General features: G+C 41.4%; 1 protein-coding gene across 7 annotated transcripts in view; it reads right to left on the bottom strand.

Moving 5' to 3' along the window:
* The window catches only part of LOC133349617 (nck-associated protein 1), a 30,829-nt gene extending 15,507 nt beyond the window's left edge, over positions 1-15,322 (bottom strand). For 2 of the 7 annotated variants that reach the window (XM_061563186.1, XM_061563190.1), the window contains exons 1-17: positions 15,128-15,322; positions 12,177-12,194; positions 9,478-9,588; positions 8,131-8,223; positions 7,680-7,736; positions 7,350-7,492; positions 5,927-6,017; positions 5,036-5,173; positions 4,736-4,784; positions 4,360-4,516; positions 4,108-4,164; positions 3,856-3,952; positions 3,431-3,540; positions 2,875-3,007; positions 1,850-1,931; positions 1,409-1,467; positions 253-398 (exon numbers count right to left, since the gene is read on the bottom strand). In XM_061563186.1, the coding sequence (XP_061419170.1) occupies positions 253-398; positions 1,409-1,467; positions 1,850-1,931; positions 2,875-3,007; positions 3,431-3,540; positions 3,856-3,952; positions 4,108-4,164; positions 4,360-4,516; positions 4,736-4,784; positions 5,036-5,173; positions 5,927-6,017; positions 7,350-7,492; positions 7,680-7,736; positions 8,131-8,223; positions 9,478-9,588; positions 12,177-12,194; positions 15,128-15,232 (1,646 nt within the window). In that variant the 5' untranslated portion in view covers positions 15,233-15,322. The remainder of the gene's footprint in view (positions 1-252; positions 399-1,408; positions 1,468-1,849; positions 1,932-2,874; positions 3,008-3,430; positions 3,541-3,855; positions 3,953-4,107; positions 4,165-4,359; positions 4,517-4,735; positions 4,785-5,035; positions 5,174-5,926; positions 6,018-7,349; positions 7,493-7,679; positions 7,737-8,130; positions 8,224-9,477; positions 9,589-12,176; positions 12,195-15,127) is intronic. The other 5 variants (XM_061563188.1, XM_061563191.1, XM_061563189.1 and 2 more) reach the window with 3 other exon arrangements.
* Positions 15,323-15,535: the final 213 nt, after the last annotated feature.

The raw sequence follows: 15,535 nt of genomic DNA, 5'->3' as shown, positions 1-15,535 counted from the left end.
TGTTCATGCACGTTTCCTGGGCTGTCTTGTTCCTGTTCTTGACTTACTATAAATGTACTTGACACCGTACATGTTTAAGATTTTGAAATGTTTCTATACGTGTCATTATGTTATGTGTCACTTGACACCCTCGGCACCCTTGCATTTGAGATGATCCAACTCATGGGATTATTCAAAGTAAAACATGTCGTTAAATAATTGAAAAACACAGAGTAACCAGTGTCAACGCTGTGTGCAATGGCAGGCTCAGACCAGAAGGTGGAGAGGTCGGAGGTCTCCACCATCATCTCGTCGAGCGAGTCCACCATCCGCGTGTGGAACACGATGGTGTTCATCATGCGGCCGAGGTCACAGTGGTCCTTGAGGTGCAGGGAGGCGCGCGACACGCTCGTGTATGCCTGCAGTGAAAGCAACGCACCTAGCTAATTCATGTTTCGCCAGATTAAATAGGACGGGGTATAGCTTGCAGTGATAAACCCAAACGCCTTTGTTCAAAATGCAGCTTTTTATACCACACACATCAGTGATGCAACATTTCACAAATCGAGGGTATGTTGCGATTACTGCCATTAGACAAGACTAGCTTTACATTTCCACATAGCTCTGAAAAGACAGAATAATACCGAGTTGTTAACGGTATAAGCAGTACGTTTAATGCTGTGCAAATACCACGACTGATTTGACACATTTCTGCATTTAACATGCATACTTTAAGAGCCAGCTTCTCAAATTAAATTTCCTATTGTTGAAGAGGTATTGTTTTGGAAGGTCAGCCATTGAGGAATGTGCCAGGGTAGGAACGAGGCAGGTTTCAGGCTGTAGATGATGTCACTTGATTGCAATCACACGGAAAATCAGTCATCCTGTACGAGGCATCTGTGTGAGAGTATTAAGATTGTTGTCATTAGTAATGGCTGTGCTGTACGTCTAAAGAATACATTGTGCAACAGCATTGCCATTTTATAAGAAATTGTGGCCAAAATGCATATGTACACCTCTTCTGTCAATTCACTTCTGGATGAGGGACTCCATGTCGTGTGGGTTGCGGAGGTTAAATGAAGGCAATTCACCGTGCTGGTCAGAGCAGGTTGGTGAAGGCAGAGCAGGTACATAAGAGCATAGGGCATTACAATTATATATTTTTACACTGCGCTGTGCTACCCACCACGTAGCTCCGCAGCAAATAACAACCTGCTGTGGTGCTGTGCATGGTGGTCACCCACCCAAGTATTATCCAGGCTCAACCAAGCCGAGCTTCAGAGAACAGAAGAGATTGGGTACTTTCTGGTCAAATGTGGATAAATATTAGGGAACACAATCTTGAGAGTATGATCAACCAAGCTGGAAGTAGAGAAATTCATTCAGGGACTTCTCCTGTGATTGTGGGGGACTCAAGGTGCGTCTTTACCTGTAGCCGGAACCAGTCGAGTCTCATGCCTCGGAAGTCAAACATCTCACCTTCCTCAACTGCAACCAACAACAAACACTTGCCATCACTTTCTCCATTAACAAACATATGATTGATGTTGGTCAGGCCTAAAAGAATTGCACTAAAGTACATAGACATGGTCTATTTTAAAAAGGAATTTACACCTGTTATTGTAGACTGTGTTGCTGGTTAGCTAGGCTGAATTATAGGTCAAGAGACTGTTGAAACAACAAACTGATGCTATTTTTAAATGGCGCTGGAGTTGTGTCTAAATTTAATTGACTGATCGTGTTACATTTTCCATCCGTGGGAAGTGCCCTCTCCACCACTCAGAAAACAGCCACGGCATAAACTCCGGTGAGCCAAACAGGTGAATCGCGAGAGTGAATCGGTGGCGCGGTGCATAAGCAAACAACCCACCCTGCTTGACGCTCAGAGAGGTCATGGTGTTGACGAAAGAGGACATGATGATGGACTCATCCTCTGGGCACACAGACAGATTCTGGAAAGGGCACAGGCCAAGCAGCAGCAGCGTAAGGGTAACACAGGCTCTGTACACACACAAATTCTGCCAACTTATTTTCCTCACCGACTGGAATGGAAATACTTTATCACTAACATCATTAACAAACACTGGCTTGTGTTTACACACTGGTTAAAATTGAAATGGTTTATCACCAACGTCATTAATAAACATTGGTTTGTATTGAAAAATAAAGGCTAATATTTTTGATGAATGGCTGTGTGGAATAATGCGAGAGAAAAACTTTGGACTTGTCATATGGATCTAAAATGAACGGGCTTGCATTGGTTGTAGTGAGAAAGCAAAGGCTGAAAATACTTTACTGAAATAATTATCACGATCATCTTCTACCTTTGCTAATCATTACTTTGTTTGGACGATAGATGTTTTGTTGTGTTAAAGTGTGATAATTATTGATTCTCATGAACTGCTAAAGCAGCCCTTAGAATCTCACATGCCGAGTACCATTTCAGCATATTTATTTTTTATTTCACAGTGCATCGCTCATCTTGTACAACGACATGTACAGCTCGTTTTGTCAACCTATTGGATGAGGACTTCCTTATTCCCTTGCGGGCCGTCATGGCTATTTGACTATACTTCACCACAATGGTCCGTGCGGGTTGGTTAAAGCCGTAGGGTGTGGGTGATATTTCTGCTCCCCCTCTACAACCCACGACGCCTATTATGTGTCTAATATGCGCACGGTCGCCATCCATTCAAACACTATCCAGGCTCTGCTCAATGTCCGAAGTCAGTTGAATTCCAGGTGATTTGGTCAAAGGCATTGCTCATCTCAAGTCGACTAAACCCTGTATGTGGTGTGCAAAATCGTGACCGTTCGAAAGAGTTAGAGCGGATGCTGATTTAGTCCAGGGTCGATGCGAAATAAACCCGGGATTGTGAGGGCGCAAGCGGGCACCTGCACGAGTTCGTTGAGCGCAACGGCGTCGAAGCTGAAGAGGTACTGCACGTAGTAGCGCTGCATGACAGGCCCGTACTTGCGCACGAGCGCCCGCAGCTCCTCCATGTAGAACATCAGCTCAGCCAGGTGCCTGTGGAGCGCGCCAGTCACGTTACTACACCGTGAACTCGCACCCCCACGTGCCAACGTCAAAAAGCAAAACGGCGACTCACGAGCAACTCAGCCAGTACCCACACTTGCGATGCCCCAAGACCCAAAAATCAGTTGCGTAGACGTGATGTACCTTGGTTGCTCAAGGCATCTCATAATCGCAGGCCAGCCACTCAAATGAATAAACTTACATCAAATGGTCTCTAAAACATTAGAAGCTGAATTTAGGCACATGTTATGGAAGCACAGTTGTGATATAAGCAACACATGCTGACAGTTCACTGGTGGGGGGAGGAAACAGGCAACTTCTCATGAAAGAACACCCGACCTTGCTCCCAAGAGGTTTGCATATATGCAGCTTCTACTGTATTAACCTCATAACTGTGCAATCAAGAGTCCTCACTTGTCCACGTAGTCATCATAGTTCTTGGCCTTTGGAATGTTCTCGGCGTGGCGCAGCAGCCAGAAGATTTCGTCCCTCGCAAATGACAAAGACATGAAGACGAACAAAGCCTGGAGGAAAAGGAAACATTTTCACGACATTGTGATTAAAAATGGGATACTAAGGTCCAAGCTTTTTACAATGTCTACATGGTCGTGCAAATGCATACCTCATATACAATTAAGCATTTATTAATGACGGAGGACTTTGGGTTTGAAAGTATTATAACTGAAAGTGATCAACTGGATCCAGCTAAAGGGTCAATAATATTTACATTAGAAAGCATCTCTCGGACTTGAGACTTCCATTCGCAAGAACATCCTGCGTGGGAAACCAGGCCATCGCCTGCTCAAAGTCTAATGAAACGGAACGGACGATCTTGATACCTTGGGGCCAAGCAGGCCGGGTTGGTCGGTGAGAACCATGACAAGTTCTCGCAGTGCAGCCCTTAGGAATTTCCTCCTCTCGCGGTGCATGGGCCCCCTACCAACATGACAACACGCCGTCAACACGCCGTCAACAAGCTGTCCACACCATGTCTAATGTGGGAAAACTTAGTATGTCAATGCATTTCCGCACACCGTATGACCATTCAAAGAACGTTATCTCACACATGCACGTGTGAATGCAGCACTTACGCGTGTGTCAGAGCGTGGTCCTTCAGTTCCCGAATCTCCGTGGCACGTTTATTGTACCTATTTCAGGGGCAAAAATAATGGAAAATAGGTTCTGGTATTTGTACAGCTTAGTGTCATATGCAACAATATTCAATATCAAATATGTAAGATACAATATCATAAAGTATAGTTAGCAAGTCATGGAAGAACATTGCTCAGCTCAGAACAAGGAATGAAAGGACGCGATGCATGGACCAAGCTACGGCAGCCCACCCCTTGATGTTGAGGAAGAGCTCCTCAATGGTCTTGTGGAAGTGGAACACCTCGTCACGGAAAAGTGTGAGGCAGAAGCCACTGTTCAGCGCCAGACGCCAGAGTGTAACTGCCATCTGCTCTGTGTTGAGGTTGGCATGACACAGCAGGAAGCCGACTGGAAAGACCAATGCATGGACACGCACAAATATACACACACACACAAACACACACAAGAATAAGATGCGTATAGCCCAACAATTTCTGTTAAAATCATTCCATTGCAATCAGAGCCCAGTTTTAAAGCACCAACGTTTTAAAGTCAAGTTTAATGAAGGGCAATGGAACACACTAAGTCCACAACACTGATGTACTGAGAATAAGAATGTGTACGTACAGATAATCCACTTCTCCATGACATCCAGGGAGAGGTACTCGCATGGCATCTGCAAATACAATTTAAGTCAATTTCTTGGAATCTCACGCAAAATACGAGGCAATAAAAATAAAGTTTACTATTGTGCTAATGGTTGCATATGCTACATACTGATATCATGAGATCCAACTGCCACCAAAAGCACGTGCATTCTGCATATTTATAAAAACACTATTTCCATTACATTTTTCAAGGGCCTCCAACCTCACGTTGTAGGTCACGAGGAGTAGCAAGGCGCGAGTGACGAGCTCGGCGGCGTACCGTTTCGGACTGAGCGGGGTTGAGCATGGCGGACGGGGCGCTGATGAGGCTGAGCATCTGTGCCGCGCGCCACTGCTCGGCCGACAGGTTTCGCCGCGGGTACACCGTTTGCAGCGAGAAGAGCGCCTCTGTCACCGACTAACAGGGCCACAAATTGTCAGTGGATCGTCCCATCAGCATTATTACATGTGCATCGTCATAAATGTAAAAATAAATCTCCTTTATGAAACATTTAACGTAAAATTAAGTGGACTAAAGAGATGTTATGAGCACGTTATGGGTATTTGATATTTCTCAATCAATTAGTGAACTATCAATGTAATGGCACCGTTGTTAGTATGGATATAACGCTTTACTCCCTAGACAAAATTAGTGACAATTCAGGATCCAAATTCCATTTATTAACTAATTTTATATCATTGCTGTGTATGTGGATTCTACAGCGACATACAAAGTGAAAGTAATCGATTATTATATACACAATGCAAACATTGTCAGAAAATATTATTATTGCCAAAATATTGTTACATCCCTAATTTTCAGAAATCGGTAATATAAAGACAGCAATTATTTAATTTTGTCAAGTACAATTAATGCACACAGATCATGACTGTGGTTGTTTGGAAAGTTGAAATGCTATTCTGAGTGCACTGGACTACGGATGTGGTGACCAACGCTTGATTCCGGGCCACAGCCAATACCAGCGGTGCGACATCTTAGCTGGTCTTCAAGCCCCCCTCCCTCTCCCAACCTTTATCAATCCGTACTGACTAGCAGTGAGATATGGTCAAACAAACCCCATGATCGACACAATATGGGGGGCTTTATATCAGTTGCCAGAAATATGTAAATGTATTAGTAAATGGGAAGAAAGGCAAAATGTGGCCTGACCTTGCTGTGTGGTCCAAACTCCTCCATCATCTTCTTCATGGGGTTCTCGTAGTCCAGAATCAACTGACCCAACCGTGGGAAGTCTTTGTCACTGTAAACATTGCAAACGGAAACAACTTATCATCCTTAAGTCCAACAAAAACCACTAATCTACTTCACAATACCCATAATAATATAACTAATGGATGTATTATTATTGCTTCTCAATATGGTAATGTTTAATAGATGTGATGCAAACAAATTCATTAAAATGAAGAAAACCGGAAATTGTGACTGTGGCATGCACGCATTCAGCACACATCAATTAATACAATGCATTACCGAAGTCACAGATAATGGCACAGAAAAGAGATTACAAGGACAAACACACCTTTACAATTGAAACACGTAAGATAATTAATGTGACTTGTAAAATACTAAACAGTGTATAATATAATGGTGTACAAAACTTTAAAAGTGCTGTACGTACAGACCACACCCTGCTGTTGGGATTAAATCAAGACTGACCCAAATGTTATGAAAAGAAAATGTCCCACAAACTCTTTTTGCTGAAAGACCTAAACATTTTAATGTAATTTTGGAAATGAAACAAACTGATGACTTGATTTATTATTTAATTGTCTGTAAATCTCTCAAATGCATAATGGCATTGTATATACTCAATAATATATACTTTGACATAGTCACTGCAATGCAGATATTCAATGAGGCACCAGCCAAATATTTACATTGCAAGACTCGACTGAAAAAGTTGTGAGATAACACGAAGCTTTCCTTGGTAAACAATAATTGTTGAATTTCGATTTAAAGCTTTTTTTGACTGCAGGGATTAATATTCTTGTTTTTTTCGGTAAAGTCACATAGGAGGGAAATAATAAAATAAAACAATTAAATTCTCACGTTTCGATTGCAACACAAGCAATCATCATCAGGTTTTCACACCTGATGATGATTGGCTTGTGTTGCAATCTAAACGTTGTGATAATTTTAATGTTTTATTTTAATAATTGTATTATTTCCCTTCTATGTGACTTTACCGAAAGAACCAAGAATAATAATTATTGAATTTACTTATCTGGGAAAAGTTTGTTGAATTTTTACTGAAGGTCCCACTTTGAAATTTGTAGGTCAGTTCGTTTCAACAAGTGTTTTGCATGTGGCAGGAAACCAGAATACCGGGAGAAAAATACAATTAATTCATGGGACAGCAATTAAACAACACAGATAAGTTCACGAATCAACTCGCTGCATTGTCACCTTTCCTGGAGAGGTTGAGAATTTTCGAAATCTACGCGAGCCACCGACCCTTACTTCCAAGGCACTTAACTTTTGGTGTGCACCACCGCACATATGTCTGTTATTTAACATCTGGCAGTACGCTGTCAAAAAGTGTGGTTGGGGTGGAACGGTCCCGCACTGATACCTGGAGCCGTTGGTCATCTCGTGCGCGTAGTTGTACAGGCCAATGATGGCCTTGCGCTCCTCAATGCGCGACAGCATGAGCATGATGGTCGCGTACATCACCATCAGGTCCAGATAGCTCTTGGTGATGTCAAAATTCACCGTCTGCAGGCAGCAAGACAGAATCAGAATCTTTATTTCTCCTGGAGAAATTTGACAGTATATGTTGAAATGCTCTACACACTTTCATTTTACTTTTATTTATTCCACCAGTTGTTATATGGCTATGAAATCAGATTGCATTTTTGCTTAAGGTAGAATACATAAGTAATTGTAAAGGTTTACCACTTACAATGTCAAAGTAGATCTGACAAGCATCTATGGTGTTCAGCAGCTCCGTCACATGGTCCTGAAGGGTGAGAATGTGATCTCGTTATTATTAACCCCGATACATACACAATCGCTGCAGCAAGTTCAGCTATCCTAATTTCTGGCACATTTGGGAGCAGAGGCCCAGTTTAATCTTAAACAATAAGACCTATTAGTAGTTTCATGTTGTCCATTCAAAAATTCACAAGCGAAACATTTACAGGAAAATTAGACACAAAACTGTAAATCAGGATGCGTAAAACAATTTGTAAATATTCATACAAATAACACATGTTCCACAGAAGTAGAAAAGTGCAATTCAGTGGAAACATTTCACCTTGGACAATGAAAGGGCTAGTAATTCCCAGGTCAAACAATGTAAGGTATTAAACTAGTGGAAGGTGCACAAATGTGTAACAATAAATGAAACAGACCTTGAAATCCATGATATCAACAAATGTACAGTAATAGAGACTCAGGTTCTTCATAATGTCGGCCTTCTGAGTGTTGAGATGGGTAAGCTGTTGCTGTGTTGAATAAGCACAACGGGGTAGTAAATTACGACATGCAATGTGTGCAATGAACATTTTTGCCTTCTAAAAATGCAACCTATTTAGTATGCAGTCGCTATTCACAGATTTTGTTTTTCTCCTGATGGTGAGAAAACAAATTAAAGTAAAATAATGAAAAAAATATCAAATAATCCAAGTTATTTGGTATCAGATTAATGTTGAAAGCAAATGGAACAGCGCAGTCTGGAACACTGCCAGTTTGAGATTTAATAGGTTAGCACAACAAACCAAGAGCCACTGAAAGCACTTATTTTTATACATAATTAAATATGCTGAAAATATTAATTTGCATTATAGCCCGAGAAGTTAAGCTGGAAAGACAAACAATGATATGTTGTTAGAATCAGTGCAAATTTATATTATGCAGGCGTGTGCAATTACAGATGCAGAAGCCAGACAGCGGACAATGAGGTGCTGTTATCATGTTTCCTTATAAACACGTGTTAAGAAGCACCAAAGCACACCAAACACACATTGCACTTACCATAAATCATATCCAATAATTGAATGATGTTGCCATGCAAGATAAAATTTTGGAAAACAAAGTAATTGATGATAATAAGCAAAGGAAAAACAACGTACAAAGTTTGATGACTAGCAGAAGAATGGAAAAAAACAGAGCAGCAGACTACAACCACAGTTCCAAAAACCCTTAAATCAAATATTGCCCAAAGTGATTCGTAGAATGTTAACCACAGTACAAGAAACTAAATATTACATAATACTAGCTAGGAAAACGCAAATATGACGTGTTATTGGCCTCGAAACACTGAAAATGTGTCCTTCCATCTCCTTTTTGAAAATCAAATCATGTTCTATAATACAAAATTCCTGTATCAAAATATAATAAATAATCAGTGGAGGCAGATTGATTAATTCCTCCAGAAAGTTCATAAGCTGCCATGATCAAGGGTTGTGATTCAATTCGATTAAAGAATCCATTTATATAACAACATTGCGGTGACTGGAGGGGCCAAGCGGCAGCGACAGGGGTGATACAAACCTATTAAGTACGAGACCTACGACTTGAAAAACATAGATGTTTACATACTTAAGTATCAACGCATGCATCAAACGCTTAAGAATTAACATTAACGGATTCATAATTTGTACCCCCAGACGGCAGCGTCAGCAAAACACTGTAATGACACGTGATGGTCCGTCGCCATGATTCGTGTCAAACCAAACCTGACCGCGTGCAACACTCACACTGTTGTTGCGCGTGTCCACGTGCGGGAATTTGCGCACGATGAATTTGACTGCAGACTCCAGGTTCTTGTCTGCTAAACATTGTGGCTTGGCTTTCGCATCTCCGCACGCCTGTAAAATAGAAAATGGGAAGTGGTCATGGTTAGAAAAAATATATACAAGTATTGAAATATCTTCAATTTGGTGGAAAAATAAGCACATTGTGCAGAGTATCAAAGGGTGCTGGAAAAAGTTGCCGTTGTGATTAATCAGGCAGGCAATGACAAACGAGCACGGCAATCAGTGGTGAGGTTAACAGGACAAATTAAACCCCATCAGGTTTAGAGCAGTTTGTATCTGCTGCAGGTGCTCAGTCCTTCCACCCCCAAACACTGCCCAGTAGAATTAAACAGTTGTAAGCTGTGTTTTTCTCTCCATTATTAACATTTCACCATATTCTTTGGGTCTTTCGGTAAAGTCACATAGATAGGTTCAAAGAAAATAACAAAAAACTACGACGCTTCCATCGCAATACAAGCGGTCGTCATCCTGACAAAAGCTTTAAGTCAAGATTAACCATTTCACCAGTTTTATTAACCATAGGCACCATTTGTCCTGTTAAGTCAATGTTGCATTGAATTAGTTCAATAGGTTGTTATTAGCAGAATTATATCATTGTGTATCTATACCAGGCACTGCTCACATTTGACATGCAGACAAAATGCATGGCGGGGAAACTTAAGCCGTTCAGTTATAGCACTTTCAATCATGCGATTGCATCGAGTCTTTGCAGAAGCAACACATCCCACCAATTGTGATGATGCATGCTGCTCACCTCACCCACTGCAAATGAATAACTATTTAAACTAACCATTTAAAAAGGACCGATCTTTCTACTGTACATACATTTTATAAAAAGTTATTATTCGAAAATCATATACTGCAATGTCACATCTACAAAAAGAAAGGCTCAGTGGAAAATGTGTTACTATGTTGGTTATGATGAATTTATTGTCAAGGTTAGGGTAGATTCTACAGCATTACAAAGAGTGGTTTCTCTAATAAAGGCGCAATAGTATTCTTGTGAATTAATCACACCTTCTGAGAGACTCCAAGTAATAATATACAGATCGTATTTCAAAATGATGCCATGCATCATGTCCAATGCCATGTCCATGAACTGCATGTTGCTGAACAAAATACCAATGTATGCACATTCAATTATTTAAAATAGGCACTGCATGTCACTACACGCATGTAGCCTTCTTCAAACAGCCAACTTGAACAATGTACACACCAACTTGAAAATCTACTGCACCTCATATGAGATGAGTGATAAATCCCTCAGTACTAATATATATTTTAGCAGTATTTTAGCTGGTTCTTGATGTGTGGTTCACACATAGTCGTGGACTTGTAAGGAATCCTGCAATGAAGATTTAGAGATGTCCCATGTGAAGACAGCTCTATAAAAAATGTATCATTATTTTTATCAAAATAATTAGTGAACAGGAATTTTTCACGTAAAAAGAGCTGACTGAACAAAAATATTATTCAAGAGTCATTTAGTGTCAGTTCCACAACACTGTTGAGTTGGAACAGCAAAAATACACACACACCTTCCAACAAACACATTAACAACATGGATTTCACTGTAATATTTGATCATGTTAAGCAGAAAAACAACCAGCGCATACACTGGGACACAGACAAAGCGGAAGGCTACCGTTGACCTCACACCTGCAGGAAGTCGCAAAATGTGGTGGGTGGAAGCTTACCGCCAAAACAATAGACTTCAGCTCTTGTAATTATGGTTGCTGCAATTATAATTTACTACTTTAATTCTGAAAATTATATATGCTACTGTATTGTATCCCTTATTGGAAGTATACAATACTTAGGATGTTAATTTATTTGATGGACATGAACAAAAACACTATCGTATACAAAAAATACATTCCTTGAACCAACCGTTGTAGCATAGGATCAAAAAACATAAATTGTGTTGGCAGTTAGCCCACAGAAATGCTTGCCCTGCATAGACAGACAGCTCCATTGTGGACAGTCTGCTTCTGCACACAGGGGTCGGTGTGCGTACCTTCAGTTGATCACATCTGGTTACTCATGATGCAGTCATTCTGGCAGAAGTAACAATGCACTTACGAAACTGACATTCACCCCCAGCCCCATATTTTGACTGAAAGGCAGACATTTGCCTTTGCCTAATAAATGCGCACAGCACTAAGCTCCCACTGATCTCACTGGACAATGCCAGGACAGAGCTAGCCAAAAGATAATTCATGTAATACAATGTAGACAATGGTATGACTGTACATTGATGTCATTTAAGAACATTTTCTGAAGGCCTGCTCGCTAAAATGCTCTAAGATATTTTTTCCCAATCTCAGCTAATAATGAATATCATTTTAAGACAGTTCAAACAATAATAAAAATGGTGATGGAAACATTAAGTGTGGAAAAACAAAAGAGTGACCAGCAAGACCAATGCAAACATGATGAGTGTTAGTATAGCAAGCAATTTGTGGGAAGGGGACCCAAAGTCAGGGCCACTGACAACAGGCCATGCCAAATGATATCCCACAACGGAGTTACGTTATCAGCATCCAATCAGGCTCGTGTATGCATTCATATAGCATAGACTGCTGAATGGGCATGGTAGTCTGTGGATTTGGTAAAGGAGCATAAAACATTTTTCAAACCTTCCAGACTTGTCCTTGCTGAGAGAGGCATTGCAACAGAAAAAAAACACAACAGATATATAACACAGCGACCTCAGCACCAAACAACGAAGAAAAGAAAGTTTATGAAGCGCTGTCACTATCAAAAACATGGTTACTGTTAACTGCTACAAGTATCGTTTATGCAAGTTTTAGATTGTTTAAAATCTATTCTGCATTTGAATGGAGAACGTAGAGGGATGTGGATGGTGGACTGGAGTGGGACAGTGTCTGGTGACTGAAAACCCACATCGCCTCCATTATGGGGAGGCCAGATGATTAAGGGGCCAAATTATTCATCTTGCTTTTTACTAAACACTGAATTGGTTAACCTTTCACTACAAAAATCGTACACGTTGCACAAAAATCTAAAAAGCTTACCTATAGCACGTGGCAGAACTAGTTTTCCATTAATTAATAATGGCGATTACTCTCATCAACTACATTACTGTGCGCTCCCGAGAATTAACCAGCCACGTCATACAACTGTCAGCAGTTTTCTTGAAGTCTATATATGGGGGTAATTCAGTAAACAACAAACAAATGAGAGATCAGTTTTTCTTTTGATAGTGATTTTGCTCCATAAGTTACATGCACACATTAAGACAAAACACCAAATGTAGAGCTTACATTTAAAATGCTTAAATGATTTTTAAATAAAAAAAATGTGACCAAACTTCACAATACACAATATGGCTCGTCACAAAAACTGCATATGCAAAAAATGATTTGGGAAGAGGAAATGGAGTAACACGTTTCAGAATGAATCAAATGCGTTTTCCTGCAAGAAACCTTGGAAAACTTACCGTAAAACAAGGCAAACAATGTTGGTAATACCAAACTCAATGCAAAACTTTGATCAAACACATTTCCTTGATGTGTTACAAAAGCTAACCATGTCACAGGTAAATGGCCTAAATACATCTCAATAAAAAAGAACACAAACAGACGAGAGTGACTGGTACAAAGGTACTGCTCCTCTGCAACCTCAAAATCACCCCATTGATTTTTATATATACAAATCCATCTGCTGCCAGCAGTCTGCAACACACTGGAATTAATATACAATATATCAAGATGGCCAAGTGCAGGATATTGATAAACCAATGAGACGTTGGCAACCTTGGTAGAGAACAATAACGTTTTTTGATAAAATTTCCAAAAATCAGCTTACTTGTGCAGGTCACCAAGCTTCCTAATCCCAAATAAGCAATGTAATCGAGAAACGTTGATATACGAACCCCGGACATCATGCACAATAATTTAAACCACATAAAACCACAGGTTATCAAGACTTGGTCAACTATTGGCATAGACCGCCCATAAGAAATGAAGATGAAAGTATTTACTAATAAAGAAGACTACCCGAAAAATAATTAGTTTTCTTGTCTCACTTAGGCCATGCGTCCCAGGCTGTCCACTCAAGAGTGTGAAAGCCTAATTATTGATCAAATAAAATGTGAAGACATGGTTAACATCATAATATTCTACAGTGTTCTATAGTTACCTAGAAGATAAAAGATTGATGTTTTGGGACGTCTTCCTTTGATGCTATTAAACAGCTCTGAGCAAGAATCAAACGAGGTGAACCGGATTGGCAACACTTCGTGTGGTGGTCTCAACAACCTAATCTTACGCGACAGTTGGTTTTGTTTAGGGATATGCTTCGCATATGGCAATAATTCAATAATTAATAATGAACACACGTTTTGTGTATTTTGACTAACATACAGCAGCAGTTCTGATGTTATATAGTGAGTACTGTATTCTGAAACACGTCAGATTAAACACGTTGGTTCAGAAACTTTAAAAAAGTTTTGATCCATTTCCTTTTTCTTACACATGGCCCAATAAAAACATGGCTTGTAAAGAAGCGTCACATTACATAAAGAAACAACGCACTCATTCTTTCCCCAAAGGGACCGACACATACCGCAAACGAATGTGCAGACGGTCACATTTCATAGGTATAGTAACGCATACGCAGCCACGAGTGAGACAATCACATCAACATCCATCATGATCACGGCGTTATTTTCTAATGGCCTTAACCAAGTCGAAAAGTGTACTGTGCTGTATAGTACTCCATAAGCTACGCACAGGATACCGTAACGATTTCTAATTATACACCAACAACTCACGAATGTTGGAAAACACTACAATCTCCACCCTGTGTCTTCGTGCAAGGCGTATGGCAAAACTGACAATTAGGTGCTTTATAAATAAATCTACGTTGCATTGCAATTGAATTTAAGTTTACTTATGTTGTTATTGCTTGGGATTATAATTGTGGCAATTGTTACAAATTTACCCATTATCCCTACGACTAGCTCGCAAGAGAATTCTCCAACTATTCGTCTTCAAGATCTCCATGGATTCACCCCAAGCTGCCCCATCCCTCACACATCACTCTTCACGTGTCCTCTCCTCCAGCAGGGACTGTCAACAACCTCAGCCAACCTTCTTAGTTCGATGGGAGTTGCATCTAACATGAAATTACCTTCATTTAGCCATTCACACGATAATTAGGAGTGGAAGCGGTGAATCCGGCCGCCTGAGACATGTTCCCAGCCGAGGCGAACATCGGTGGCGACCACCTGGGCCGGCCCTGTGGTTCCCACTTGACCGATTCACACGGGCCAGCGTGATGACGCATGGGCAAACATTCCCACTGAGTGACACGGCGTGGAGAGGCCTTCATCCAGCAGTGGATAAACAATGGCTGTACATTATTGATACGAATTGTCACGACATTGCTACTGTAGTTTCCTCGTTCCATTTGTCACCCCCCATCCCCACCTATAGGCCCGAAGCCGCGTCCACTCCTGGCCGTGTCTGCGGGCGACCTCGCCCCAAGGCCCGCGGGGGGCGCCCAGGTGAGACGGCAGGGCCCGTGATTGCCGGGGCCCGGGTCGCCTGTCCACCTCGCTCACCTTCTTGATGTTGTAAATGCGCGTCAGCATGCCCACGCCCCTGTCGTTGAGGATGGTGAGCTTCTCGGCCAGCTTCTGCTGGCTGGGCATGATTCCCCGCGACATGGTTGCGGTGGCGGTGGCGGCGGTGGCGGCGATAGCAGCGGCGTAACGAACAAGACGAGGAAGAGCGCGGCGGGTCGCCGGGCTGCAGCGCGCATGCGCGGACAGACCCCCCCCCCCACACCAACCCCGCCCCCTTAGCCCACGCCCCTAGCAAATCCATTCACGCGTCACCACCGGCAGCTGTGATAAATGCAAAGATCGATCGAACTTAAGAGGGATTTCAAACTCATTATTTTGTGATACTGCTACGTAGGCAGCGGTGTGCAAGCACAAAGAACAAAACAACTCAACACATTTGTCAAG

Source organism: Lethenteron reissneri, chromosome 31, assembly GCF_015708825.2.
Source record: "Lethenteron reissneri isolate LAM-NWPU_2019-01 chromosome 31, ASM1570882v1, whole genome shotgun sequence".
In the NCBI taxonomy this organism is placed as follows: domain Eukaryota; kingdom Metazoa; phylum Chordata; class Hyperoartia; order Petromyzontiformes; family Petromyzontidae; genus Lethenteron; species Lethenteron reissneri.
Note: the sequence above shows the minus strand (reverse complement) of the source record. Positions and strands in the feature narration are given on the sequence as shown.